Here is a 26,702-nt window from a genome sequence, read left to right as displayed (position 1 = left end):
AGCTCTCTCTCTGCTCCCCAAAATCAATCTGAATCCAGGAGCCATTGGCGTCCATGATTCTTGCACCTTGGCTGCCCAAATACTGGCAAATGCATTTCAGACATCGTCATGCATCAATGCCTTCATGGTCCCATCCGTCCCTTCTGTTGGCCTGGTTGTTAATCAGTACATCCAGTAGAGGGTAGTACAATTTAAGGTACAGTAATATGGAAGATCAGGTCCAGGTGAGGTGATATCATAAATATAGTTGTATTCACATACAAAGTCTTTCAAGTGTTCCAAGCTACGTAGTCTTTATTGTTTCTTTTGCTGGTTCCTTATTAGTGGTATTACTCTGCTTTGCAACCATGAGCTCCCCGGATCGTACAAAGTTATGCACATAATGGACGATGGAGCTCCGTTGAGCATCGATGGGCCTTAAGTCATGACTAATCACTGCAGACTGCACACAACAACCCAACAAGATCTGTAGATTTGTGAATGTTCAGACCAACTACTGATGTCATTATAACAAAATAATCATTCTACTCAGTTACCTCAAGGGTCAGCGTGAAGCATATTGAGCTACTAAAGGAAAAACTGATGAATTATAGAGCAAAACGACAAACAGAAGACATATTGAGAGCGTTTGCTCATCAGGTGTACGTGGAGTCCAGACGTCCTGGACGCGGATCAAGAACAAGTCATTGAGAAACTTAAGTTCTGGAATGTCTGCAAAGGCCCGCGGTGTTGACGTTGTGCGAGTACGCTAACATGCGTTCCGAGTACGTGAGTTGACTCACCGCGCTGTACGTGTTTGCTCGTCTGACACTTGGCCACCCTCCAGCCCGTGAAGTCAGTCGAGCTCGGCTTCAGAGGAATGAGGATGTGTCGATGGACAGTTTAGGCTGAATACCAACTCCGTTATTTCTCCTGAACCTAATCCAACCGGGCTCTCTCATGCCGGTGCTGATGCACATCTGAAAGCAATAAAGCGAGGAAGAGAGGGGGGACCGGCAAATTGTACATGGTGAAAGAAGAATTTTAACAAGTTCATAAATACGTTTTTATACTGTACCTGTTTACAAGGTTTTATGTGGAGCTGGAACGGAGTAAAGTTTACGCAGAGAGCCGATGCCAGCGCAACAAAAGAAAGCTTGAAGACAGTTACCTTCAGGAACATTTAATATTCTGTGGTTTGATCCATATTCATGCTTTGAGATTGAGCTAACCTGGACGCAGATGTTAGGAGAAGATTCCAGAGTACCCGAGGACAAGATGACTGCATCTACATTGCATCCATTAGACAACAGTATTGGATGTTTGTGGTAAGAGGACTGTGTTGAACTCTGCACAACGTCATTATTTAACAGTTACTACAAGTCTGTACTCTTATACTTGCAGCCTGAAGTGAGGTCTTCTCCTAGATTACTTGAGCTTGACTGACATCTCCTGGTGAATGTTCAGAAGTTCATACACCATGTTATATCTCCAGCCATGAACTGTGACAAGTATATAGAGAAATCCAAGGTAGACCTTGACTTATGATGAATGGATTTATTTGTGCACGTGTGCCTTTATAGCAGTGGGCGGGACCAGTGAAGTAGTGGCATAAAAACCTTTACATGTTCAAGTTTTTCTTTGTTGTGGAGAAAGTTTACCTGGTGAAATAGTCTATATTTCCACAAAAACAAACAATTACTAAGAAAGATTATTACTGTCACAACATAAAGGCATTTTTAGTTCAACTTTCCAGTGCAAAATACAGTGAGACATCCTTAAAACTTCTGCTTCAGCTGTTGCATCATGGGTGTTTTAGCTGCTTTGGCAGTTCTTGCTATTCAAGCCTCTTTCTCTCTTTTTTTGTTCTTTGCTATTTTGGGCATTTTCAGTCTTTTTTTTATTTATTTTTTGTTATGTTCAGCTGTTTGTTTGTTTTTGCCATTTTTGTCATTTCCAGCCCTTTTTTTGGTTGCTATTTTGAGTATTTTCGGAGATATTTTTTCTTGCGATTTTCAGTATTTGGAGCTTTTTTCTTGCTAATTCGGGCATTTTCCAACCCACTGAAAATGAGCCGCGATCTACCATCGGAGACTGACTGATCTGGGCCGGAGCATATCGTAGCTATCTGGCAGAAGATGGCGTCCATCCCGGACAGGTCGCTCAGAACCTGAACACACCGACATTTATGGGGCTAATAAATGTATTTAAAGAGGCGCTGTCATGCGTCGGCTCCAGGATGACGAGTCTCCTCAGCAGTTTGGGTGGCTTGGCCGCCGCCAGCGGCGTGACTCATCGTATTGTCGACCCGCCACTGATAAACTGTTCAAAATAACTAACTAACCCTGTGGTGACGTCGTGAAGATTCATGGTTATATGCTAAAAAAAAAAAAAGGCCTTTGTTATGATTAGAAGTCTTTCATGGTGGTTTTAACATCTCACAGCTGTCTCAGATATTCAGGTTCAGTGTGGTGACGAGCCAGATCGTATTATGTATACGTATTACGTTATGTATTGTATTATTCACAGCAAAACCAAAACACAAAAACAATGCGATTTTACGTAAAACAGTGACACGCAAACTGGAACTAATTGTTATTTATAATCATGGAAAGGTGTGAATGCGAACCAAGCTGAGAGATAAACAGTGGCGTTAACGTGAAGATCGATCCCAAAAGCTTTAGATTTTCTCTTTCCCACATTAGGATGGAAGATGAATGATGAGACCTGTATTGGATCAATACCAATAAAAAAAATCAAGCGTCCCGCATACGGAAATAGTGTCAAAGTAACGATTTGCGGAGCTTTCATCATTCATTGTCTACAAATCAGGAGTCGTGTACAAAGCCTGGACGTGTGTGAAATCACGGGATACGCTCGCTGTTAGCTGTTCTATACATGTTCAATTTACAGAGAATCTGCAGTCGGATCGACCGTTTTGAAAACTTTCTGTCCAGAATTGAACCACTGATGATTTGCATTGAACATTCCCAACAGATAATTTCGATGTTTTATTCTTTTTGATAGAGATTCCACCACAGGTAATTTAAAAAATAGAAATTAAGTTTTAAATCTGATCTTAGTTGATTGAGCTTGTGTTGCCATTCTATTATTATTATTATTATTATATATATTTTTTAGACCCTTTTTTAAAGACATTTCAGCTTTTTTAGCCATTTTAACTCTGTTTTCTGTGTGGTTTGATCTATTTTACCTACATATGGTAAACCTTTTTCATCATTTTGGCTGTTTTAACTTCCTTCTTTTGGTTTAAGCTATTTCAACCATTTGAGTGGTTTTAACCAATTAGATGTTCCCGTTTTGTCACAGTTTTACCCTGTTTGCCATTTTTCTTGGATTCAGCCATTTAGTCTAATTTAGATTAACTTCTGACCTTTTCCTGTGCCTTAAGATGTTTTAACAATGTTTCAGTAATCTTTAGGCTTTTTTTTAATAGCAATTCTGTTGAACAATTGTAGCTGCTTTACTTTTTTCTTTAAGGGATTTGAGAGGTGATCAAATCTTCTCACAGTGAACTGAGACACACTCACACCCCGACACACACTTTGTTTATAAATGACTTTAATATTAATATGCTTGAGCTTACATGTTGAAAATATGGTGGTTTAAGCACTTTTACTTGTTTTAAGACACATTTTTAAAGAGAAGACAAAATGCCTATAAAATAGTGACGTGCAAATGATTAAAGAAAGTATAAAACTACATAATAATTTTAGAATAATTCTCTGAGAGCTTCAGGGAGCCCCTACAGCGGGACTAACTAGCCAGATCCAGAAACAGTCCTCTACTGTGGTTTATCTGTATTGAAAATAAAGTAAAGAAACACGATCTGTAATGATTCTCAACAAACCTGTAGAATTCTGTCTCCATTAAAAGTCCCTGAAACCTGATATTAGCAGATAATAAAGAACATCCAGAGAGCCGGTCCCCCTGCTGCTACTCTGCGCTGCTGCTTTAATTCTCTTGTCTCTTTTAAAGATCGCGGCGAGGCAAACACTGCTGGTTTATGTATTTGCACAGTCAAGTCACTCAGCTGGACTCGGCCAGCAGCTCCATCATATCAGCGAGCAGGCGGCCACGTTTGATGCTCCAATGGAAAATCTGGCTCCGATAGCGCTCTTTTGGTCTGTCGTCCTAATCTTCATGGTCTCTCTGAGGAACTGAACCTCCTCAGTTTTCTGCTTCTGGACAATCTGAAAGACTTGCACCTTCTGTCAGACACACACACACACACTTTGACACAAACCTCCATGAAACAAAAGATGTGAAAGAAAAACATTTGATGTCATGCTGCTGATAATCCTGTTCCACATCACACATCAGAATCCCCAATGCTCATTTGTGTACGTTGCCAGTGACATCCTATTATTGTGTCTCCAAAGGACAAAAGAACACACACAGAGACGGCTTCCAGGGATCTGTAGTGTTATTTTAAACTGTCCTTTTTTTCCCAAGTTGAATGAGTTTTGTCATAAGTAGAAATCACATGAGGATCAGGGTATTTAAACCCTTGGTTTCTTGTCCTTTCCAATACAGTATATATCGCTATTAGACTTTCACAAATTGCTCTAGAGAACTCACCAAAATTCAAGGTCTCTTCATTGGTTTTAGGAAATTTTTACATAATTTACATGCGTGAAAACCACCAGGAAGCCATCCACAGTTGAAGAAGTACTGATGTTGCACAGATCACCACTTTCTAAAGCAGGCCTGAACCTATTCAACAGGCACAGCATTGACATCATGTGGTCAACTCTGGAAATTACAAGTTTCTCAGCCAAGGAATGTGATAAAGTTCTGGTAAAACCTCCAGGAACTACACACTTGGAATTAAAAGATCACTGAATAAGATGCATGTGGCCAAAGAGCATGCAGCGCTTCTTTAGAAACCAATTAAATGAAATGCATCCTAAAACTAACTTTTAGCCTATGTGGGAATGTAGTCTATTCTATTATATTCTATTTTAATCAGGATGTTCCGTGCAATGAGTATCATTTTGGAAAGAGATCCTGTGTTTAATGACGTTGTATTGCATTTATATTTCACAGAACAGGCCATAAAACCAATCCCTGTGAAACCCCACAATTCCCTCGGAAGGTTTGTGAGATATGAAAATCAATCTTCACAAAAAAAACTGTTAGAATTATGGAAACAAAACTACGTGAATACAGTTCCTGATAACCGAATCTCTCTTAAAGGATTGATGATCAACTTTATTGAACGCAGTGTTAACACTGAGTAGCACCAAGACTGAATGTTAACTAGAGTTGAGTCGTATATCATTTACTCCTTTAGCTGAAGCTGTCTCTGTGTTAGGATTTGTCCAAAAACAAGAAAGGTAGACAGCTGAAAAGGCCTTAGCTGTTTGTGTTGTGGGTGTTAGACCTAAAACTGCCAAGGCTAGATCACACTTCACACATGGACTCACATGTTCACAGTTTTGAGTGTCTGAGAGCATTGATTATGTAAGATGACACATCTGTGAGATGGTTTCATCAAAAGGCATGGCCAACAGTACATTTTATTTATCACCTCCACACCAACAATGACAGTCAGTCTTATTCAAGGCCAATAATGAAACCATTTTGACCACTTTAAACAAAAAAATAGCCAATAATGTAATACTTTTCATCATTTTCCAATGTGATAAAGCTAACAATTTAATACTTTTTGCCATTTTAAAAGGAATAAATCCAACAATGTAATAATTAAGGCCATTTTGAGCAAGAGGCAAATAATGTAATAATATGACAATGGTGCAGTAAGGTCTATGAGCCATTGTCATAATACCATTGACAATAACCATACAAGATATGTAGGAGTAGCATTAAAAATATATTTCATTTATTTATTTTTTGGCAGATTTTGTGTAGTTCGCTTATCAAAACTGAACAGTTGGTGGCAGAGTTGCCATATTAATTCATTGAGGATACACACTGCAGCAACTATTTTATTATACTATTTGGTAAATTATTACATCATTGACTAATACATAAGTGTACAGAAACTTTGTTTGTAAATGGAAATCGTTTAGTCTCTGTCGGTCCACCGTTTGGCCCATGGGCCTTATGTTTGCCACCCCGTTTTAACACCTATCCCAGTCGTTATAATACAATGCCAGTCATCATTTTAATTGTATGGCCACACTTTGACGACAAGTCTTCTTGAAAGTCAAACAAATGAGGACAATGGCGGGTCAGCTCCGGGCCGCGTTGTCCCCCCGGCAACATTAGCCCAAACACCGCGTTACCATGGAGGCCCCAACACAACCGCGGCTCTCGAGTGAGAGAGCGGACCGACGCGGTAGCAGCAGGCAGCGGGGACATGGAGGAGACGCCCCCCGCGGAGGACCGGCGGCTGGACTTCATAGCGGACTACGTGCTGCGGACGCTCAAACTCAAACAGGACAAATGGCAGAAGTGTGTGTCGGCGGAGGAGAACCGCCAGGTGCTGCAGGGGTTCCTGGACCGGGCCGAGCAGCGGACGCTGGTGGTGTGTGTGACCGCGGCGGGACTCCTGCAGGCCGCCGCCTCGCTCGCTGAAGCCGGCGGCAGCGCAAAGAACAAGGCGGTGTTCTTCATGAAGGCCCGCGGCGGCGGAGGGGCCGCGCTCCGCCCGGAGACCATGAAGGACGTTGTGGTGTGCGGGGACCTGTCCTACACCCCCCTGGAGCAGTTCTCTGCTCTGGTAGAGGAGGTAAGCGCCATAAAGTGGAGGTAATTATTGTCAGAGGGGAAAGTTAATGTTTAGAAACGTTTTAAAAACTTTTAAATCAGGGGAGTTAAAACTCCAGTCCAGTAAGAAACTAACAAAAAAAAGTCTTAAATGTTGGTGTAACCAATTTAGCATTAATACATACGCACATGTGGATGTTGAAAAAGGAATAACAGACAAGAAGTGAAATTAAAACAGGGGTGTTAAACATAAGGCCTGTGGGACAAAACCGACTAAGAGGCTCATTCCGGCCAAACAAGCAAGCAAATTGGAGAAATACCAAAGAAAGAAAAAAAAAAATTCTTAAGAGTAGCTGACACATCACAACATTGAGACCGAATTTACACGGCAACGTTTCAGCTGAAAACCGATTTTTTTACCAATCTCGCTTCACAAAACTGCAACGATTTGTAAACGATGTTCGTTTACACAGAAACCGCAGTGATGCTGACAACGATGTAGTGAGCATGCCACGCCATGAGTTGGCGCTGTTGGTTGTTTTTGTAATGAAACCAAACACACGGGCGCAGAGAACAATCCACTATAAACATTAACAATGGGCACCGTTTTCATAAACTTGCGTTTTCGGTGTCTCTGAGCACTGTTATTGTGTAAACGGACCAAATCACGACAAAAGTTTTCTGTTTTCACTTGTAAACGTTATGTAAATCGGGCCTAAAAAAAACTTAAATATGTTTAAATTTGTAGTTAGCAACCTATTGATTAAGTTGTTCTAAATAAAACATTTTTCACATCTGTCTGAAGACGCTGTCTCTGGATTAGCGTCACAATCCAGGCATTGAGGGGTCAATATCGCTGATTTGTTTGTGGAAAAAATGTGCACTTCTAAAACCAGATTGCATCCCTTTCCTTTTTAGTCTGCCAACAAAATACACCTCTTGGTTTATGGACCCATAAACACTTGTGAGTCAATCTCTGTTTAGCATATCATTTGAGTTTACAAGAGTCAATTTGATTCATGCTACACACTCGGCTCAAAAACATTAAGGCTGCAAATTACAGAGACTCCTCTTCAACTGTTATATTCCAGATTGTGGCGCACACGGTTTGTTTTGAGTTAATCAGTCACTATTTAAGTCTGGTGCTTTCAACGAGAAACCTCCACTACACAGGACGGCTTGGAGCAGAGCATATGTGATGAAAATGTCCATCTTTAAACAAAATCTCAAAGAATTACAACCAAAAAAGACTTGAATCTCAACATGAAGCAGATAGAGCATTGATTACACTACAGTTAACTCAATATGACCTCACTTCCTGATATAAGTCACATTATGATTTTAAAGATTCCATAGACAAATGAATCAGTGTACGTATTTACACTGGTTCTATACTTTTGATTAGTCTTTAAGCCATTAAACCCAAAGGCAGGGTGTGAAACATTTGTTTCAGGGTCCACATACAGCCCAATTTTTTCGTGAGTGTGCTGAATCGGTAAAATAGTGCCATAATCGCCTTTAAATTTCAACTTTAAAGCTTTTATTCGTTTAGCGCAGAGTATACATGATGTAAACATAAAAATCAATTATCAAAATGACAATAATCTCAACATTAAACAAATTTTAATAAAACACTTTTGGGCAAAATACAGTGTAATCGATAAAACATCTCCGACAGCTGTTGCATTATGCATGTAAAAACATGCATAATGCCTAATCACACCCTAATAACATGAATTTGAAGTTTGTTTGATAGCACCGAGGTAGCTCGCTCTCACAGCAGCATCACTGATACCTCAGCTCGGGTCTCAGTGTTGTTTTGTGTCCACTACGCTTAAGAAATTGGTTTAAAAAACTCCATGTCTCCTTTGAAATTTTTACAATCTGCTTGGTCGTTTTGCCAGATTGGAGCTTCTTGCAGTTTCAAACCGTTGAGCAAAAACCCTCTGTGGTGGTTCCATGAAAAGCAGACTTCATTGGAGACCTTTGCCTCCGTCCACTCCTCCAGGTCGTTGCCCCGCTGCTCTCCAACAGCCAGAACCACACGGAGTGGCCCCAGGTGGTTTCTCAGGACATCCGACGCCACGTCCACTCTCTCCAGACCAACGTGTTCGTGGTGTCCGGACGAGTCCAGGGCAGGACTCTGTTGCCTCTCCCCGCGGGCTCCGAGGGAGTGGCGCAGGCTGACAAAAGGTAAGCAAACAGCCGCGACCCCTGAGCGTGGCGGCGATGCATCATTCTGAAAGGCCGTATTTGTGAAAACACCACAGCGGGGACGTCGCCGTCAAAAGCCTCGTCCACTCCGTGGAGTCCGCCGTGATCGAGTGGAGCCATCAGATTCGCGCCATCCTGAAGAAAGACTCCTCGGAGGCTCTGCTTGGGGGCAAAACTCCCACCCCTCACACGGAGTTGCTCTTCTGGAAGAACAGGTCAGCACCCCACCCCCCTCGCTGGACCTCAAACGTCCCTCCTCTTGGTAACTTCTCCCACTGATTACTCAGCTTTCAGAGCGCCCGTGCTGTCAAGTGAAAAATGTAATTTGCAGCCTATCGCTCGCTATATTTTGCCGTTCCAGTAAATGTGCCCGCGTCAGCAGGATTAGGGCTATCGTCTAGTTTTATCACTTGTTTTCTACCGAACAATGAGAGAAAAATGCAGTGTGCACACCTTAAATCAATTTAAATATACTCATTTACACTCAGTTTAGATTAATATACAACTAACTGCTGGGCGTGCCTTTATTCAGTGTATATCTGGAGAAGAAACCTTGAGAAAAAAACAATCAGTTTCATCAAAGCACACCTTTTTGGAAATTACTGTCATGTTAAGGGAATGGAGACCATGTTTAATGACAAAAAAGCAAAAGTGCTAAGTAGGGCTTCATAATATACTGCACATAACTAGGGATAGACACCACACTTTACAAACTACGGGCCTCTTCCTTTATTACTTCAATTCTCAAAAAAAATGTTGTCAGTAACAGATCATTGGCATTAATGGAATCAATTGAAGAAATCACAAATGCTATAGACCAAATGGAATATTCATCAATCTCAAAAAACCCTTTGATACAACCAAACATGACGTATTAATCAACAAACTGGAACGACATGGAATCCGGGGAATAATTTTTACATTGGGTGAAGAGATATGTCGACGATAAGAGACAGTCTGTGAGGCTGGGAATGTTCACTTCTTCATGCCTGGACATTACTTGTGGCGTCCCCCAGGGGTCAGTACTGGGTCTGAAACTATTCATCCTTCACTATATTAATTCACCCTCTTGCGAAATCCCGGTTGACGTGTTTCAGTTGCTTGTAGAAATGTACTGAGACATGAGGGGATCTTTCTTGCGTTGGCTCCCCTGTTGCCACTTTGAACCATCTTGTTTTCCATTTATTAATTTTCTTTTCCCGTTTGAAGATGTGCAGATTTGGAGTGCGTCCACTCCCAGTTAACATCGTCTAAGGTGACCAAGATGGCCGCGCTGTTGGAGGCCGTGGAGAGCAGCTACTTCCCCGCATTCCTGAACATGAAGCGCGACGCCTTCGCAGGTAACGTCTCGGCCCACGCAACACGCCAGCATGCGAACACCGCCACTCTGCTGACTTTGATCGCTCTCCAGCTCTGGAAGAGGCGAGGGACATCTGCACCTACCTGCGGCCGCTCCAGTGCTTCTTTGAAGACATGGAGAACGTGGAGTTTAATGAGGTCGGGAGTCAAATCGGGCCTCTGATGCACACGGTGTGCCTGGTGTGGGCGCACTCCAGATACTACAGCACTCCCGCGCGCCTGGTTGTTCTGCTGCAGGAGACCTGCAACCTCCTCGTACAGCAGGTCGGTTTGTCTCTGAGCTGCTCCTACCGCACGTCGCCTGTCACGTCCGAGTGGGTGGGCAGTTTTTCCATCTTTCTTGGTCGGCTCGGGTGTGGAAGCTTTTCTGTCCAGACTGTCCTCTATTGCAGTAATTCCCAATCTTTTTGTTGAAGGATCCAAATTTTGACTACTGTAACGAGCGTACTCGGGGCACACAGGTCACTTTGGGGCCGGTTAACTTTCCCACTGCAGTCTGACGGAGGTCGTGTCTGAAATGTAGTTTAAAAGTTTTAGAACGTGTTCGTGATCTGACAAAGTAGAGAGATCGCAGAATCGTCTGTAAAACACATTCTATATCCTGCAGTTCTCTGCTGACACACAGATGCATTAGAATTTTCACATCCACCTGACCAACCAATCACAGTAAATTACGAGTGTGTCTGTTTTGGTTGTGTAGCCAGGAAGCGTGGCCAAAGGCGAAACGGGGGAGTTGGCCCCGAAAAGAAATCCCACATCCCTTGTGTGGCAAAGGTTTGGCTTTTCCCCGGATGACAAAACGCAAACTATGTTCTAAAGCTGTTGGACCTTTATTCGTCAGGTTAAAGACATTGGAGTTTGAGTTTGTCTTAAATCGCTGCACTCAGTTTCTTAAATTTGTATTTTTATTTGACACTTTTCAATAAGCTATTTAGTGTTGGTAGACTTAAATCCTGGTAAAATGACTGATAAAATAATATTGTGCAGAATTGCCTTAGTTCATAATAGTTAATATTTTTATTTTTCCCATTTGAAATAAGCCTCAGGTACTATGTGAATTATTAGTTTTGTCATTTTTACTTTACTTTCACAATTCACTGTTCATGTGAAAGCGACCTCAAAAGAGAGGCGGTGTTTAGTTTTTATGTTGCAAGAGTGTTGTTGTTTACCTTATGGTGTGTTTATGTTCTGAGCACATAAGCGGTATGGGTGGTCATATTGCCCACGTCTCGGAGCGTTTGGTGGACTGGTACCAATTCAGTATTTTTTTCTCTCCCATTGCTTACGTTATAAAAGTAAAAGCTTAAACTTAGTAGTTTTGTGAAAAAAGTGAATTAAATGCGAACTCACTTGCTTTCAGCCGGACTCCTGTGTGTTTGTCTCCTGAAGTATTATTCAGAATTTTGACCCTCACGTATTTTTTAAATGAAGTGAGCTTTGCAAGCCCCCCAAGGGGAATCTTTAGCACCTCCCTGGTTGGGAGCCACCGTACTGGAAGTTTGTCTGATTTTTGGTTGCAAACAAGAGAGATCTCCGTTGCTCGGGGTGATACGGGAGCTGTGGGGCCCAACTTGTCCACAACCTTCCCTAAAGACCCTAAAGACCCCCCCCTCCCCCCCCCCCTTCTCTTTGGATTGTATGTTTTCTATCCTGTGGCGCTGAACCACCATCAAACCACAAATGCTGGTTTGAATTTACTTCTCTTGGAGCTCCAGAGACTAAACTGTGTTCCAAGTGTAATTTTTGTTTTGTGCGTGTCACTTTGCAATATTTGCATTATTTCCCCCCGAGGCGGCAGACTGAGCCCACGATGAAGTATTAAAACTCGACGAAGACGTGCAGACGCTAAGCAACACCGGGCGTAGAGAAAGAAATACAGTGTAATCAAATAGTCCAACATTTTGAGGAGAAAGCTAATTTGTTTTCATGTAGGATTTAAGTAACAGGATCAAAACTACACAAGCGGCAGTTTTTTCTTCTTCTTTTTCTTTGATTTCTTTGCAGCAAACTCAGCAGTAATCCGTCTCAGATGCAGCAGCTTCTTCTTTTTCTTTTTGGAGAGAACAGCAGGCCTCACAGTCTGCCCCGACACTCCGACTCTGTCAGATAGCTGACGACTTGTTTCGGCTCCGACACGCTCTGATGGCGCCGTTGGAATTCGGAGCACGAGCTCACGGCTGTGAAGTGTTTGTCTTTGAGTTGGAAGCGCTGCGTCGGCTGCACTGACGTCCTGAAATTCAAACACATTTTCCCCAATTAAGTCGGACTGAAAACATCACGGACTGACGCAGGTCTATGCTTAATGTCACACATCGTGGGGGTCAAACGTATCGCTCGCAGGCCAGAACCGCCCGATAGAGGGTCAGATCGAACAATAAAATAAAAAAAGAGACTGGGATTGTGGGGGTTTATTCTTAACTTGCGCTCCGTTTTGAAAACGAACCACAGAAATGTCAGAAACGCTGAAAACGTTGTAGTTAGCCTACCAGGCCACGACTTGGCATTGTTTGAGTAATCAAGCTACACAAACATGTGCACAGAGAAGAATGTATTCTAAACATTACTATTTATTACGGGTGTAGTGCGCGGTAGCAGCATTTCAGAAAGGGTGTGTTTTCCGCTGCCTGCACGGAGACGAAGAGCGGAGCGTTTTCAAAAAGTAGCGTTTCCCTCCGTTTACATGACGGTGGAGTTAAAGCGTTTTTCTTTTAAGCTTCCGCATTGGAAGCAGTTTTCAAGCAGTGACTCTGAACACCGCTGTCACAATAACATCTAAAGACATCTAAAACACAGCAAATGTTTATCATTTGTATTTGAAAGCGTTATGTAAACGCAGCCTAAGCTTTAACACAATTATCCGATTTTTAAGCCGAACCCAAGTATGATAAAGAAGAACTTTTCCTGTAGGCCTTCGTGAATCAAACTGCCTGGTTCCTTTTCAAACCAGGCACGAGTGTATCTTGCTCCCGAGGAGGTCCTGAGGGGAGAAGTCCAAGAGAATGTCCTGAAGGTGCAGACGAGCCTGGAGATCCTGCGATTCTTCAGAAGTACGTACGAGGACCGCAGGGCCAACCTGAAGCAGTATCAGAGCAATGGCAGCCCGGTTCGGCCATGGGACTTTTCCCCACAATTGATTTTCTCCGGATTCGATCAGTTCACCAGCAGAGTCCAAACCATCAGGGTGAGCGCCAAAACCCGTCAAAAGTTTCCATCTTTATTTTCTTGGAGTTGAATCTGGAGTTTTGTCTTCTGCGCAGGACATCTTGTTGACAGCTGAGGACTTGTTGAAGCTGGAGAAGCTGGAGATCGGAGGCGTCCAAGGCCGAGCTCTGAGCCTTCAGGTCCAGAAGCTCCACCAAGAGTTCACCGACACTTACAAAGTCCTGACAGAGAAGCCCTATGACTGCTTGGACTTGAACAACACGGTACGAGTGACACAGTTGGTTGTTTTCATGGAACCCTCGAACATGTAAACCTTAATATTATACAATTGATTCCTCCTAATGAGATAGCTTTAAAAAAAAAAAATAAGCCTGTTTCCAAAAGTTCCATCTTGGGAGCTGTTTCTTAAAAAAAACTAAGAGTTTCCAATGACTCCAAACATTGTCATGAAAACAGACATTTAGTGTTTTCAGTTCTTTTGTTTTTAACTTGTAAATGAGGCCTAAAATGTTGCCTTTTAATTTTAAAAACCCAGAAACAGCTCAGTGTAACATTGCAGATCATTTCTCACCATTAACTAGGAAGTAAAGTAACAAGGAGTGTTTATATTGTAAGTTGAGCTTGGGGGTATTTTGTTTCCTTTCTCCGAACACTTCTGGAAAAGGTTTTTCAGCCAAAACATAGTTCTTTTTTTTTCTCTTTTTTTTCTTCTTGTCAACGGCATCTCGCTGCTTATCTGAGATGTTCCTGAGCTGGAGCAAGAAAAGCAATTTTCTTTGCCGGTGAGAAGCCGCCGATGCTCCCCGCCGAATGGCTTTGAGTCAGTGAGATGTGACAACAGAGTATGCAGCGTGAGCGCTCGTCCCGGCTACTGGTCTCAGCTGAGCTGTCTGCCCCGCAGGACTTTGAAGAAGACGTGAGCGAGTTCAAGCTGAAGGTGGAAGACGCAGACCGGCGGCTCGGCGCCGTCTTCTGCCAGGCCTTCGACGACGCCCCCGGACTGGAGCACGCCTTCAAGGTGTGCGGGTTTAATCTGTTCCTCCCACGCATGCGACGCACGCACACACACTTAAAGCATGAAGCCATCTCTACCTATCTGACGCCTGCAGGTTGTGGATATGTTCGGCAGTCTGCTGGAGCGGCCGCTGGTGGCCGCAGACGTTCTGGACAGATACCCCCTCCTTTTGTCCATGTTCGACAGAGAGCTGGACTGCTGTAAACTCCTCTACAGCAAGCACGTTCAGGCTGCGGCGGATCTCGGTGAGATTCAGGACAAACTCTGTGTTACGGAACAGTTTTCAGGCCTCATTAGGTAAAAGGTGTAACTCTTCAAAAGCACACATGTGCCTGTCCTTTCCGCACAATCCTCGACGGATTTAGGTTACAATAGTAAATATGTTGCCACAATCCTGCACAAGTCAGTTAGAAAATGTCATTTGAACTGCAGTTTCACGACGGGTTCTGCAACCCACACCACATGTGGCTCTACAGCACCACTGTAATGGCTCCACTAAACTTTCACAAAGTTCAAGGTAAATAGACATTCTATTTCAGTTGCTGAAACTGCTGTCAAAATGGCTCAAATGACCTTTTGAAAAAGAAACCAAAAAACAACCAAATTCCTTTCAGCCGACCGTCGTCACTTCCAGTAAAGAAGGTTCTTTTTTTTGTCGTTGTGGTGACTCTTCAAGTCCGAGCAAGAATGGGAGCTTTACTGCTTCTCTTGTCACTCATTTCCCTGCTGACAAGCGTCCTTAAAAACACTGGAGCGGACTGAAACCCAGTTTGAGATCAGTGAACAGTGAGATCCATTAGAAAGCCTCAAGGACACTGAAAGTTGTTCCAGGGATTAAACTCACAACGCTCTTGATTTGAGAACTCATTAATTAAAAAAGAGCCACATCTTTAGAATTCTGCTGACTCACAAACTCTCAGGCTGCTCTTAAGTTGCGGTGTTTTAAGAGTGAAAACAATCGTGGAGAGTTAAGCGCTGTTCTAGAAAGTTCTCTTCCCCAACACACCCGACCTAATGGTTGTGGTTTTACTGATGGTTCTTTAGAGAAGGAAAACACTTAAAGCAAGTGGGAAAATGGGAAAAATCACATCGGAATACAAAGAGTCATGGTGGCAATATGGAGAAAAGACGACCACCGAACGTTTCTGTTCCATCACAACTTGTTTGAAAAGGAGCCAACCGAATCAGATGCATTAAGGAAGTTATTTGGCTCCTCAGCTGCGTTTGTATCGTAACTCTTTCGTCAGTTTGATTGAATTCTCTCCGATTGAGAGACCAAAGTGTCCTGTTTACATGAGCACTGAACGACGTGATCAAATATCATCCGATTACATTCACGGATCAATCTCATGTTTGGGACTCGTGCAGATAATTCCACATGCAGCTTTACCTAAAAGATCACCAGTGTTGAAGATAGATTTGTTAGATCAAGCCTCTTAGCTTCAGGCACGATTGCATTTAAATCCAGTGAACCTTTCAACAACAGGTGGTGAACAGTTTTTGTGTGTTTGAGCCGTCTCACCATGACGCTACATAACAGACATATGCAAAGCTCTGAATGTGGGGAGCAATCCTGTGTGTTCGTATGGATTCTGATCGCATGTTAAGCAGGGTCACGCCACGTCTTCTGATCTGACTGTATTGATGGAATCAGGTGGAAGTGATTCCATGTCGTGATTTCATCAAATATGTAGACTTAGTTTTCTTATGTTCCATGTAACCACAGCTTTTAAGGACACGCCTGTGGGTGTGTGAAGCCCTCTCTCTTTGTAATGAAGAGTAAGTCTCTGCAGAGAATTCTCAATTTGCCTGCTTGTATCTGAAGTCGTTGACCATCGAAGGTCTCCTCTTTACCACAACACAGTACAACGACTACCTCGCTGCTACTTCAGCCTCGGCCTGCTGGCGTCCACAACGGGATCATTAAGTACTTTTAGCTTCTTCTTTTTCTTAGCATCTCTTCAATCTCAGACGATCAGCGTGGTAATGTCACGACTAGGGATGGGAATTGATAAGATTTTTCCGATTCCGATTCTATTTTCGATTCTGTTAAACGATTCAATTCTTTATTGGTTCTTTTTTTTTTTTTTTTTTTTTTATTATTATTTTTAAAAAGGAGAATGAACAGGTAGATTACTAGGGGTGGGAATTGATAAGATTTTATCAATTCTTCTAATGATTCCTGAGGAACAAATAAATTTTTTCCAAACATGAAACTTGAATTATAATTTTTCCCTTAAAAAACAACAGTCAAATGTGTATTTGCCTTCATTGGACGCCCCCTGGAATTGACACTTTTTCAAATTTTGTGCTGTTGACAAGATAACCCTCTCTGGGAGGTCGGAGACTGGAGAGGAATGAGGAAGTGACGTAGCAGGAGGAACGCGTTCTCTCGGTCTGCAGGGAATGCTGAGTTTTCATATAGTGTTGGTGCTTTTTTTGAGGGGATTTTCAACACAGAATGATCTAATACATAGAAATACAGTAGTTGTCCTCTAGATTGTGTATGTCTACACAGTAGACATACTCTAGTAGATCGTTTTTTTACTGTATGGTGTGAAAACTAGAGGCTCACACATATAGAAAGATCTACAAGCATATGTCTACGCTGTCGGCTCGTTGGAGCAGACATTCACTACACGGGACAGATTGATGGAGTCAATTTATTAAAAGTCCCTCATTAGTCCTCAGACAGGACATTTCTTCGCCAAATGGACCCTCTTCAGCAGCCACACAGCGCAGCACTCTGGGGAGGTGATGGAGCTGAGGGTGTAGCTCAGGGAGCTTATGGAACTATCAGAGTAAACCGGAGTACCGGAGGAGAACCAGCACACACGGAGAGAGAGAACATGAAAACTCCACACAGAAAGGCTCCTGCCGGGATTTGCACCGAGACTTTTTTTTTTATTTTTATTTTTTAACTGGACCGTGTGGCTGTGAGGCGAGAGGCTTTGGACTCGGTGGATTCAGGACGTGGTGAGACGAACATGTATTACCATATTGTATTATTTTGTCGTTTATCGTCTCCCACTTTAGACCTTCTTCCTCTCCATGTTTTCTCCTGGTTGAAGGAGGTCTGCGTCGCAGTGTGTGACGTAATGCGACGTACCGCAACGTGACTTGACGTCGTGCTGGGAAATGAATCGTTAAGAAGAATCGAACACATATAAGGTTTACGATTCCGATGGAATTGATCAATTGGAACCGGTTCTCAGTCAGAACCGGTTTTCGAGTCCCATCCCTAGTCACGACTACTGAAATTCAGGAGTGTTTTCAGTGCACGCTGTGATCTCTGCCAAAGGCGAGTACAGACTCGGCAGGGAGTCTGTACTTTACACTCACTGCAAATGTCTTTTAAGTTCATGAAGTAAAAAGTGGCGTTAGATGTGCTACAAATGTGTGCTTGCTTCTGGCCTCGTAGTCACTGGTACTTTGCAATTGAATAATGTAGGAAAAAAACCAGGGATGCGCCGATGTCAGTATCAGGTCCGATACTGTTCCTAGAAAAAAAAAATGTTGCTTGAATGTGTGCAAATGGTGTTGGGCCTCCTCAGGCTCGGCTCCGGTGAACAAGAACATGCCCGCGGTGGCCGGGGGGCTCCGGTGGGCCACGGAGCTACAGCAGCGCATCCAGACCCCCTTCACAAAGTTCAGACACCTTCCTTACCCGTGAGTATCCACCCTCCACTCTCTGATTCTGTCACAGAGCAAGAAGTCCTAGGAAATTAATCATTCAGCGACCTGCTGCCCCCCCCCCCCCCCCCCCCCCCCCCCAAACAGAAAAAAAAAAAGGATATTGCATAAAACCTATCTGTAAAATGTCACCTTGTCGACAGGTGCTTGGAGTCGGCAGAAGGACTTCGGGTCATCGGCAAGTACGAAGAGATGATGCAACTCCTGGACAGGTGTGTGTGTGTGTGTGTGTGTGTGTGTGTGTGTGTGTGTGTGTGTGTGTGTGTGTGTGTGTGTGTGTGTGTGTGTGTGTGTTTCGATGCGTTTCTTGTCTCTGTGTGTTACATTATGTGTCATCATTCTCCGATGTATGTATCACTGAACAAAGAGAAAGATTTAACAGAGACAGTGATGAAACAGGACGGCACTTTAGTGAGCTGTAAACACATACGCGCACAAAAAATACAAAAAAAACAGCCCGAATTAGATCAGTCGCATCGTTGACATATTCGCCCCCTCCCTCTTCCCCCTCCCGTAATTTCACGCCAACGCCGTTCGTGATTCCGTTAGCGTCCCGCGTAACATTTATGAAGCGGCCCCTGGTGGAATACTGCGCAGACACGCGGCTCCCGGCATGATTTATGTTCTCATTACCGCCGCGCCGCTCGGACAGATTATTTTCACACGGCTCCCATAATCCCGCACGCTCCGCCGCTGCCGCCACGTGAGGGATGGCCTCCAAGACCACATCCAACATCAAAAAGCTCGCGAGATAAAGCATTCCGTCGGGAAGGGAAAGTCGGAGCCGAGAGGCTCTGTGCATGAAAAGAAAGATCACACAAAGATCAGAGGAATCACTCTGTGGACTTGATTTAGCTTTTTTTTTTTTTTTTTTTCCTTTACTTTTTTAAGTTATCAGACCAAATAAGGGAATATAATACAGAAGCATTATGTATTCTAAATAGTGGTTTAATGGTGTCTTTCTTAAAGCTCTTTACTGCAAGACAGTTTATCGCCTCAAACATTTTTCACAATTACACACTGTTTAATTTACTCAAGTAAAGAGTTCTATGCAAAAAGGAAGACAATGAATCAATGGAAGCAACTACAACTGCCCAGAAAACAATATTACACAGGTTTTCTTCATTACTCTGGTGTTTTATGCTTGGTGGTGTAGTGATCAGCAGCTCACAGCGAGAAGACCCCGCTTTGTTCACAGCCTTTCTGTGTGGTGTTTCCATGTTCTCCTTGTGCATGCAAATGCAAAGATGTTTTGTTTTTCAAGGTACTTTCTACTTACTAGATGTCAAACACATTTCGGTTGACACGCCATATACAGCCCAATTTCATCTTGAGTGAGCAGGACTGGTAAAATAGTGCCAAAATTACCTTAAGATTAAAACTTTAAAGTTTTTCCTTTGTTGTAGCGAGGAGTATGTGTGGGGAAATTATCAATATTTTCAAAAAAACGGAACAATGACTCCAGAAAATTACTTAAATCTCAACATTAATCCAATTTTAATGATATTCCCTGTTGCGAAATACTGTGAAATGTTCCAAAAAGTGATATAGCTTTTGCATTATTTGTGTTTTTACAAACTCCTCCTGACTTGAGGCTCATGCTAGTTTGCAAGCTTCATGGCAGCGTCACCACCTTATGCAGGTGTTTTATTTCTTTCTTTTGTTTCAAAACATTTTTAATATCAAATGTATGGAGAAACCACTAAGTTGGCAACAATACAACTGGAAAATGCATGGAATCGTACTTTTAAGTATAATCATGGGCTTGATTCCTTTCCCGTTCTGATTTGCAACCAGGCTGTCCTGAGACTCGCCGTAGTCGTCCCATGAACGCGCTCAACCCAGAAGTGGGATGTTCCCAAACCCCCCCAATCCCCAGCTGCCTGATCGCTCTAATAGACTGCAGTAATTTGCCATAAACTGCCAAATGAGTGTATAATGCACTGTGTTGTAAACAGGGAGCGATTTCCAGGTGCGAGTGGGTAAGCGAGCTCTAATGAGCCAGGATAATTGAAAACACCTGTGTGGGCTTGCAGGAGCCTTTCCACCTCGTATGCATAAACATTTGTCTTTGCCGGCATTTTGTTAAATTGCTCGACTGTAATTAATGTTAAAGAGAGCATTGCATTCAGGTGAGCTTGTTCAAGGGCCTCCGGATCCTGTGTGCCTTACTGCGACATTTAGCCAAATTGAGTCATCGTTAATCTCAGTTGCCCACCCCCGCCCACGACCAGCACCACCGCCACCAGTTCCTCCGACAGCAGGGACATTTATCATCACCCTGAATATATGTCCAGTGTTACGATGCATTTAGTCGGCGATTCGCCGGCTCCTTTGAGAGAACAGATGGGGAAAAGTCACCTATTGATGCCGCGAGCATTAGTTTTTCATCAGCAAACAGTTAAATATGCACTACAACTGCAGCATGTGGTTTGTACAACATTTCACTGTATTTTTCACCAGGATATATTGTTAAATATGGCAATTATTGTTTTTAAATCATACAGTTCTTTCTTCTTAAAATCCGATTTAAAAAAGAAATTAAATTCAAGATGTTGACTCAAATTTCCATAATGTAATTGTGTGTCTTTGTATTAAAACAAAGGGAAAACATTTAGAATATTTGGTAGAGTGTGAGAGAGAGAGAGAAGTCTTCAGTCTTGAGAGGTATGAAGACTAAAAATACAATTTTGATGAGATTTTTTCATTTGATTGATGGCGAAATCAAGCACCTACAGAACTATAACAATCTGTCAAAAAGCTCAACTGTTCCAGGTGAGTGAGTTCTCCCAGCAGTCTGAACCTAGAGCAGCGTAACTAGAAAATGGTCCTGGGTGGACTTGAACCACTTCTTACGGAAGAGTTTTAGGGCCACTGAAGAAAAAAAAAAATTCGGAGGCAAAAAAAACAAAAAAAAACCTTCGTGGCCTCAAAAAAAAGTCGAAAATCATATTCGAGATTTTTTTTTTTCCCGGAGTGACGTCAATCCATCGCTCATCATTTGGCCGTAGATGTGAATTCACATTAAATCACTTAATTCTGACTATATCGGGTTGCTTTCTGCTTATGGACATGTGATTTTTCACAGGATTTCCTTGATTAATAAAAACACATTTAGATAAGCAGCCCGGGATCCGTGCCTCTGTCCTTCGTACTCGACGAACTTCCGCGACGGAACAAGGCAGCAGGCTGCTCTGTCTCTTCTGGTCCTGATACTGATGATAACTGCACCGTGTTTATGAGCGACATTCTGTCCTGAAGCATCTTTTCATTATTTCATTAAACCGCCTGATTTGCATTTTGAGGAAGCAGTCACACGCGCTGGCATGTGGATTGACTGATTTTTTTTTTCCACCTTAAAAAAAAATAAATTTGAAAATGATTTTCGACTTTTTTTGAGGCCACGAAGGCGTTTGGTTTTTTTTAGCCTCCAAATTTTTTTTTTTCCTTCAGTGGCCCTAAAACTCTTCCGTAACTTCTAACTGTGAGCTTTATTAAATAGAAAAGTTTTAAAACTCACCTTAGTTGGGTTTCCGATTGGGTTTCGCAATAAATTCACTCCCAAGGTACTTTATTTTTTCATGAAGAGTTTTCTTCTAAAAAGTGAACACATAACCACCCAACGTGTCGTCGCTTCGTAGCATCAGTCCTCATTTTGACTCTTCGAGTTTAGCAGTTTACTCATCTCTACTAGTTTTTTTTAATACATGGTACTAAAGTTTAATTGTTGGGTGAAAAATAGCAATTGGATTTAATTGAGAAAAGACAATCTAGTAAATTGTGTCGGCTTTATGGTTGAGGGTTTATTACGAGATCTAGCGATATTATCATCCTCACCTACTAGATTACAATACAACTTCATCACAGAAGAATGAACTGATCTGAACTGTGCGCCAGTAAACTGCTGATAGAAAAGGTTTATTGTATTTTTCTCCAGCAGAGAAGCGCTCAAATACAACATTAAGTGTGCGGAGGTTTAATGTTCTCAGTAATGATCCAGGCTGGCATTAAAAGCCACTTACTTATCATTGAAGAAGAAGCAATAAAAGTTCAGCCTCAGACCTAATTCCTTCACTCGGTAACATCTAAATCCATAGATGAAGGTTTTGTTTGTGCTTCTAAAAGGTGAGCCAGCTTTAAAGCTGAGAGCAGGTGAATATAGGTATATTTCATTTACCAGGTCTGACTGATTCAGAGCAGGAAACTCACACTTTTACACAATAAAGATGAAAAATTTCTCCACAAAATAAAATCCAAGCTGTTCCGTTGTACAAATTTTTGTTTAAATTATATCCAACCACTTTGTAGTCCTGTCAGGCGTGATTTAAGGGCCACATATAGCCGTCAGGCCGTGCATTGACCACGTCTGTTCGGCGCTGTTGACACGTGACAAGTGAAAATTCAACATTTTAGTTGCATATTGGAGGTCCCCTTACACAACAATGGTGCCTGGAGCCACTGGAAATGCAACGTTTTGAAAACCTCTTCCAAGGTGGAGCGTTTTGAAAACGCTTCCACTCTGTCTCCATGGAAACAGGGGGAAAAACGCAACTGTTTGGCATGCTAACTACATTGTTTTGGGAAAGGTTTGAAAAAAAAACAAAAAAACAATAGTTTTTAGTTTAAAGTCCAAATAAAAATCATCACATTATGTCCTTCACACAACAACATTTCAAGTGAAATCGCATTGCATTTTTGTTTCAGAAATGTTTTGCCTTTACACAGCAACGTTTTGAAAATGATGTGCGTTTACACAGAAACGCTGAAAACAATGTGGGTTCCATGTTGGGCTACTGGTGGATGCTGTTTGTTTTTGTAATGAAACCACATGCACATGCACACAGAAAACAATACGCTTTAAACATTAACAGCGGCCACTACACCGACAAAGTTAGATTGTTATTTCGCGTAATTCCCAACTATAAAACTACCAAGTCCTAGGAGAATATGGACTGGGAGACATGACCTTCTGGATGCAAACATTGTTGTTTTTCTTCTTGCGCATGTGCAGAACTATTTACTGTGGTCGTGGTGCGCATGCAGAATAGCACCGTTTGTTTGTTTTGAAAAGTTTCACCGTGGGAGCCATTTTCAAAAGGTTTTCAGTGGCTGCAACCGCCATTGTCGTGTAAATGGACACCCACAACACAACGTTGAGTAATCGGCGTTGAACTTTGAAACCTTCTCCTTGAATTGAAGCTGTTCTGTTCCCTTTTCAAGGCTGTGGTCACAAACGGAAGGTTTGTTATTCCAGACACTTGAATTTCAACTCCATCTCTTTCTGTGTTTTGGTTCACAGTGGGTTTTTCCACCAGTGTTTGACTTTACTGTAATGCTTTAGCACTTCAATGATTGGCGAAATAGTCCGTAGCTTTTCTTAGAGCCCATCTGAGGATATTTCAAGAAAAAACTATATTAATATGAGTATTGTGTGATGAGTCAGTAGTTGGCTGTAACCATTGAAGACAATATGCGAGAGGACAAAGGTTAAAACGCGTCTGGATTAATCGAGTCGTTGTACGCTCTTGCAACTCTTCCACACGCCCATTCTTTCTGCTCGACGGGCCTAATATCACTCCTGCACTTCATGTCCTCCCAAACCGGAGTAATGGGATGATGAACAACACCAGTTCTCTGCCCTCAATTTACTCCCGTCACAAATTAGGAGCCCTTGTTATGCCGTAATAATAATCATCGCCGCCGCCTCCGATGCGCACCGCCGTTATTATACATATTCCAGTCAGGAACAGGATGGGCATCCTCGCTCATTACCCCCGCAGACAAAATGCGGCGTGATTTATGGCCATGACCGAGGCGTTTGATTGCCTCTGCGTCTGCGGTGCCACTATCAGGAAATGAAGCTCACAGCAGAAATCCAATAAGGAGCATGTGGTGCGCACTGAGGTTCTCATCATAATCGCAGCTATTTACAGATTGATATAGCTGTACGGAGCCCTGACATATTGTCTGTTCCCAGACTCCTCGCAAGATGAATCAGCGTTTATCCCCACATTACCCCCGCCTCCTTCCCCGCCGTCCCCTCTGCTCTTACTGTCGGCGTGATAAGGACGAGCGCATCGCGCTCCTCATTGTGTTTACGACCTGAGAGGATTGGGGAAAATTGCTCAATCACACGCCTTTTAGCTGCTTGTTTTCGCCGCTTATGTTGATTTCCACGACGCCAGCCACTCTCACGCCTAATTTGGAATGAAAACTCCGTCCCCTCGCCCGCCTCCGAGGGTGGGAACTGTTTCTCTTCCTCTCCCCCGTCACGATAACTTTCCTTCCAGATACTCCAGCGGCCTGTACGAGGCGTGGACGGAGAGCGTGGGCGAGAGCTCCCAGTACAACCTCGGCCTGCCGCTGATCAGCAGAGACCCGGCCACTCAGCTCATCTCCGTCAACTTCAATCCGCAGGTTTCTCAAATTAAGCCCACAAGCTGTAGAGAGTGATCCCCGGCAGGCGGCTGGATGTTTTAGTGCTTGTAATCCTTTAGTACAGAATAGGCTGCCAGAGATTTATTAGTTTGCTGATTTGCCAGACTAATCTGTTTTATTAAATGTCAGCCAGCGAGTGTCAGTCACCAACCTGCAGCTCTTTTGAGACCATTAATTCGATTACCAGATTGTATTTACTACACATGTGAATCTATTTTTCTCAGTGCCTTGTCATTTTTCATGAATTTTCTCTATTTATAAAAAAACATTTTTAATATGTAAACACAGAAAAATTTGCATTAGTTGATGAACTAATAAAACTGCTCAGATCTGGAAACGTTTCAGTATCAAGCAGTGAAGTTCATCATACTGCTTCAAAAATGCAATAAGCTCCTTGGTATTGTCCAGACCAGGGAGTCAAACGTAAGCACACTGAGATTCGAGCTAAGATATCGGTGATTCTGCCGTTAAAGATGACTACCTAGTTGCTGTAATACTAGCCTCCAAGCCATGAATTTGTAAAAACATGCATAATACAACAGCTATAGGAGAAGTTTTTAAGACATTTCACTGTATTTTGCACCAGAAGATTTCATTACAATTGACTTTATGTTGAGATCCTTGTAATTTCCTGTAATAACTGTTTGGTTTTGCGAAATTATGGAATATAGATTGAAGTTAAACAAAGTTTAGATTTAAAGGTTATTATGGTATTGTTTTAGTGGTTCAGATAAAATAAGATGAAATAAGCCGTGTGTGGCACCTGAACTAAAATGTGCTTGACACCTCAGTTCGGGGGTGCATCAAAATGTTAAGGCACAGTTGTTCTCAGGTGTACAGATATTTGCACATAAAAAAACCACAACACAACCCGAAAACCTGCGAAGTGCAAAAGATTCTAACGAGATACATTTTTGGTAAAAATATAATTATATTTGAAAGCGTGTTGACGTGAATCATTCTGATGCACCTGTAATGTCCCCCGCCTGCTCCCAGCTGGCCTCTGTGCTCAGGGAGGTGAAGTACTTGGAGGCCAGACAGACGGTGGAAATTCCCGAAACCGCAATGCAGATCTACACCACCAGGGGCCAGCTGTGGCAGTATGTGGCCAACCTGGAGCTAACTGTGGGCCAATACAACAAGGTGGGTTCACTTGTTGTTTATTGCCTGGTAACACAAGCGGCACATTCAGAGGTTTTAGTTTTTTAAAAAAAAAAGGCTTCATGGATCAACAAAATTAGCAAGTTGTGCAAAAAGCTAAGATACAACATGAGAAAAACAAATTAATTAGTTAATCACAACATTAAACAAAATAACAGAATGAAAAAGCTTGGGCATGACTTAGAAATCATATTGATTAATGTTTAACATTTGTCTTACACCGGAAATTTGACTTATCTTACAAGGAAGAGTTATGGAAAGTCAAGATAATCTTAACGGTTTAATTACTCTCCTCGGTAAATCAAGGATGTCAAATGTACGGCCTGTGGACCAAGACTGGCCTATCACTGGCTCCGACATGTCAAAACCAAACAGACAACTACCTGACATAAGTAATTGTAGTTTGAGACTCTGTTTTGACTAATCAAGCCTTTTGTTAAGGGGGCATCCATACACTGTGAGGGGACATGTGTGAAAACATGCAGGCTGAAGGCAGCAGAAATCATTTGTCTTGAGAAGAGACCGACTTTTTCCAACATCAGCCTGAAGAGAAACACCATCTCAGAGAGGATTCTGCAAGTTTGCCAACCCAAATAAGTTATTTCATTTTAGTCACTTTAGTGAGTACCACTAATATGACTTTTTTAATAAAATTTTTATTGATTTTTATTTTTACATTTCATTAGATTTTGCACATCGTTAAAAATGGCCTAATTTTCAAATTGGGCTTTTTTTCCCCCCATAATATTTGAAACTATTTAAATCAAAATTTCACACACTATTGTTTTTTTTTTCACTCAACAAAGGATAAACATTTAGTCTTTTTTTGTCGTCGTTTATTGATTTTTATGATCAGTCAAACTGTGAGTGAAGACTGAACCAAAATGAGCTGTTTTAATGTTACTGATCACTCAGGCCCCATTTAGATGACAACATCTAGTGAAAACAGAAAACGTTTGTTGCGTTTTGGGTGTCCGTTTGCACA

General features: G+C 42.3%; 1 protein-coding gene across 2 annotated transcripts in view; it reads left to right on the top strand.

Moving 5' to 3' along the window:
- Positions 1–6,325: 6,325 nt before the first annotated feature.
- Positions 6,326–26,702, top strand: part of dnah9 (dynein, axonemal, heavy chain 9) — a gene marked incomplete at both ends in the record, with an annotated part of 175,720 nt that continues 155,343 nt past the window's right edge. Inside the window, 13 exons of one of the 2 annotated variants that reach the window (XM_080460910.1) lie at positions 6,326–6,697; positions 8,687–8,868; positions 8,946–9,104; positions 10,099–10,229; positions 10,301–10,512; positions 13,196–13,429; positions 13,506–13,673; positions 14,312–14,428; positions 14,520–14,670; positions 17,980–18,094; positions 18,262–18,330; positions 24,409–24,535; positions 25,553–25,699. In XM_080460910.1, the coding sequence (XP_080317036.1) occupies positions 6,326–6,697; positions 8,687–8,868; positions 8,946–9,104; positions 10,099–10,229; positions 10,301–10,512; positions 13,196–13,429; positions 13,506–13,673; positions 14,312–14,428; positions 14,520–14,670; positions 17,980–18,094; positions 18,262–18,330; positions 24,409–24,535; positions 25,553–25,699 (2,184 nt within the window). Of the gene's footprint in view, positions 6,698–8,683; positions 8,869–8,945; positions 9,105–10,098; positions 10,230–10,300; positions 10,513–13,195; positions 13,430–13,505; positions 13,674–14,311; positions 14,429–14,519; positions 14,671–17,979; positions 18,095–18,261; positions 18,331–24,408; positions 24,536–25,552; positions 25,700–26,702 lie in introns of both variants that reach the window. The other variant, XM_080460909.1, reaches the window with a different exon arrangement.

The sequence above is a fragment of the Lipophrys pholis genome (genome assembly GCF_963383615.2).
Source record: "Lipophrys pholis genome assembly, chromosome: 1".
Lineage (NCBI taxonomy): Eukaryota > Metazoa > Chordata > Actinopteri > Blenniiformes > Blenniidae > Lipophrys > Lipophrys pholis.
The sequence above is the reverse complement of the archived record's forward strand: the minus strand, read 5'-3'. Positions and strand labels throughout refer to the sequence as shown.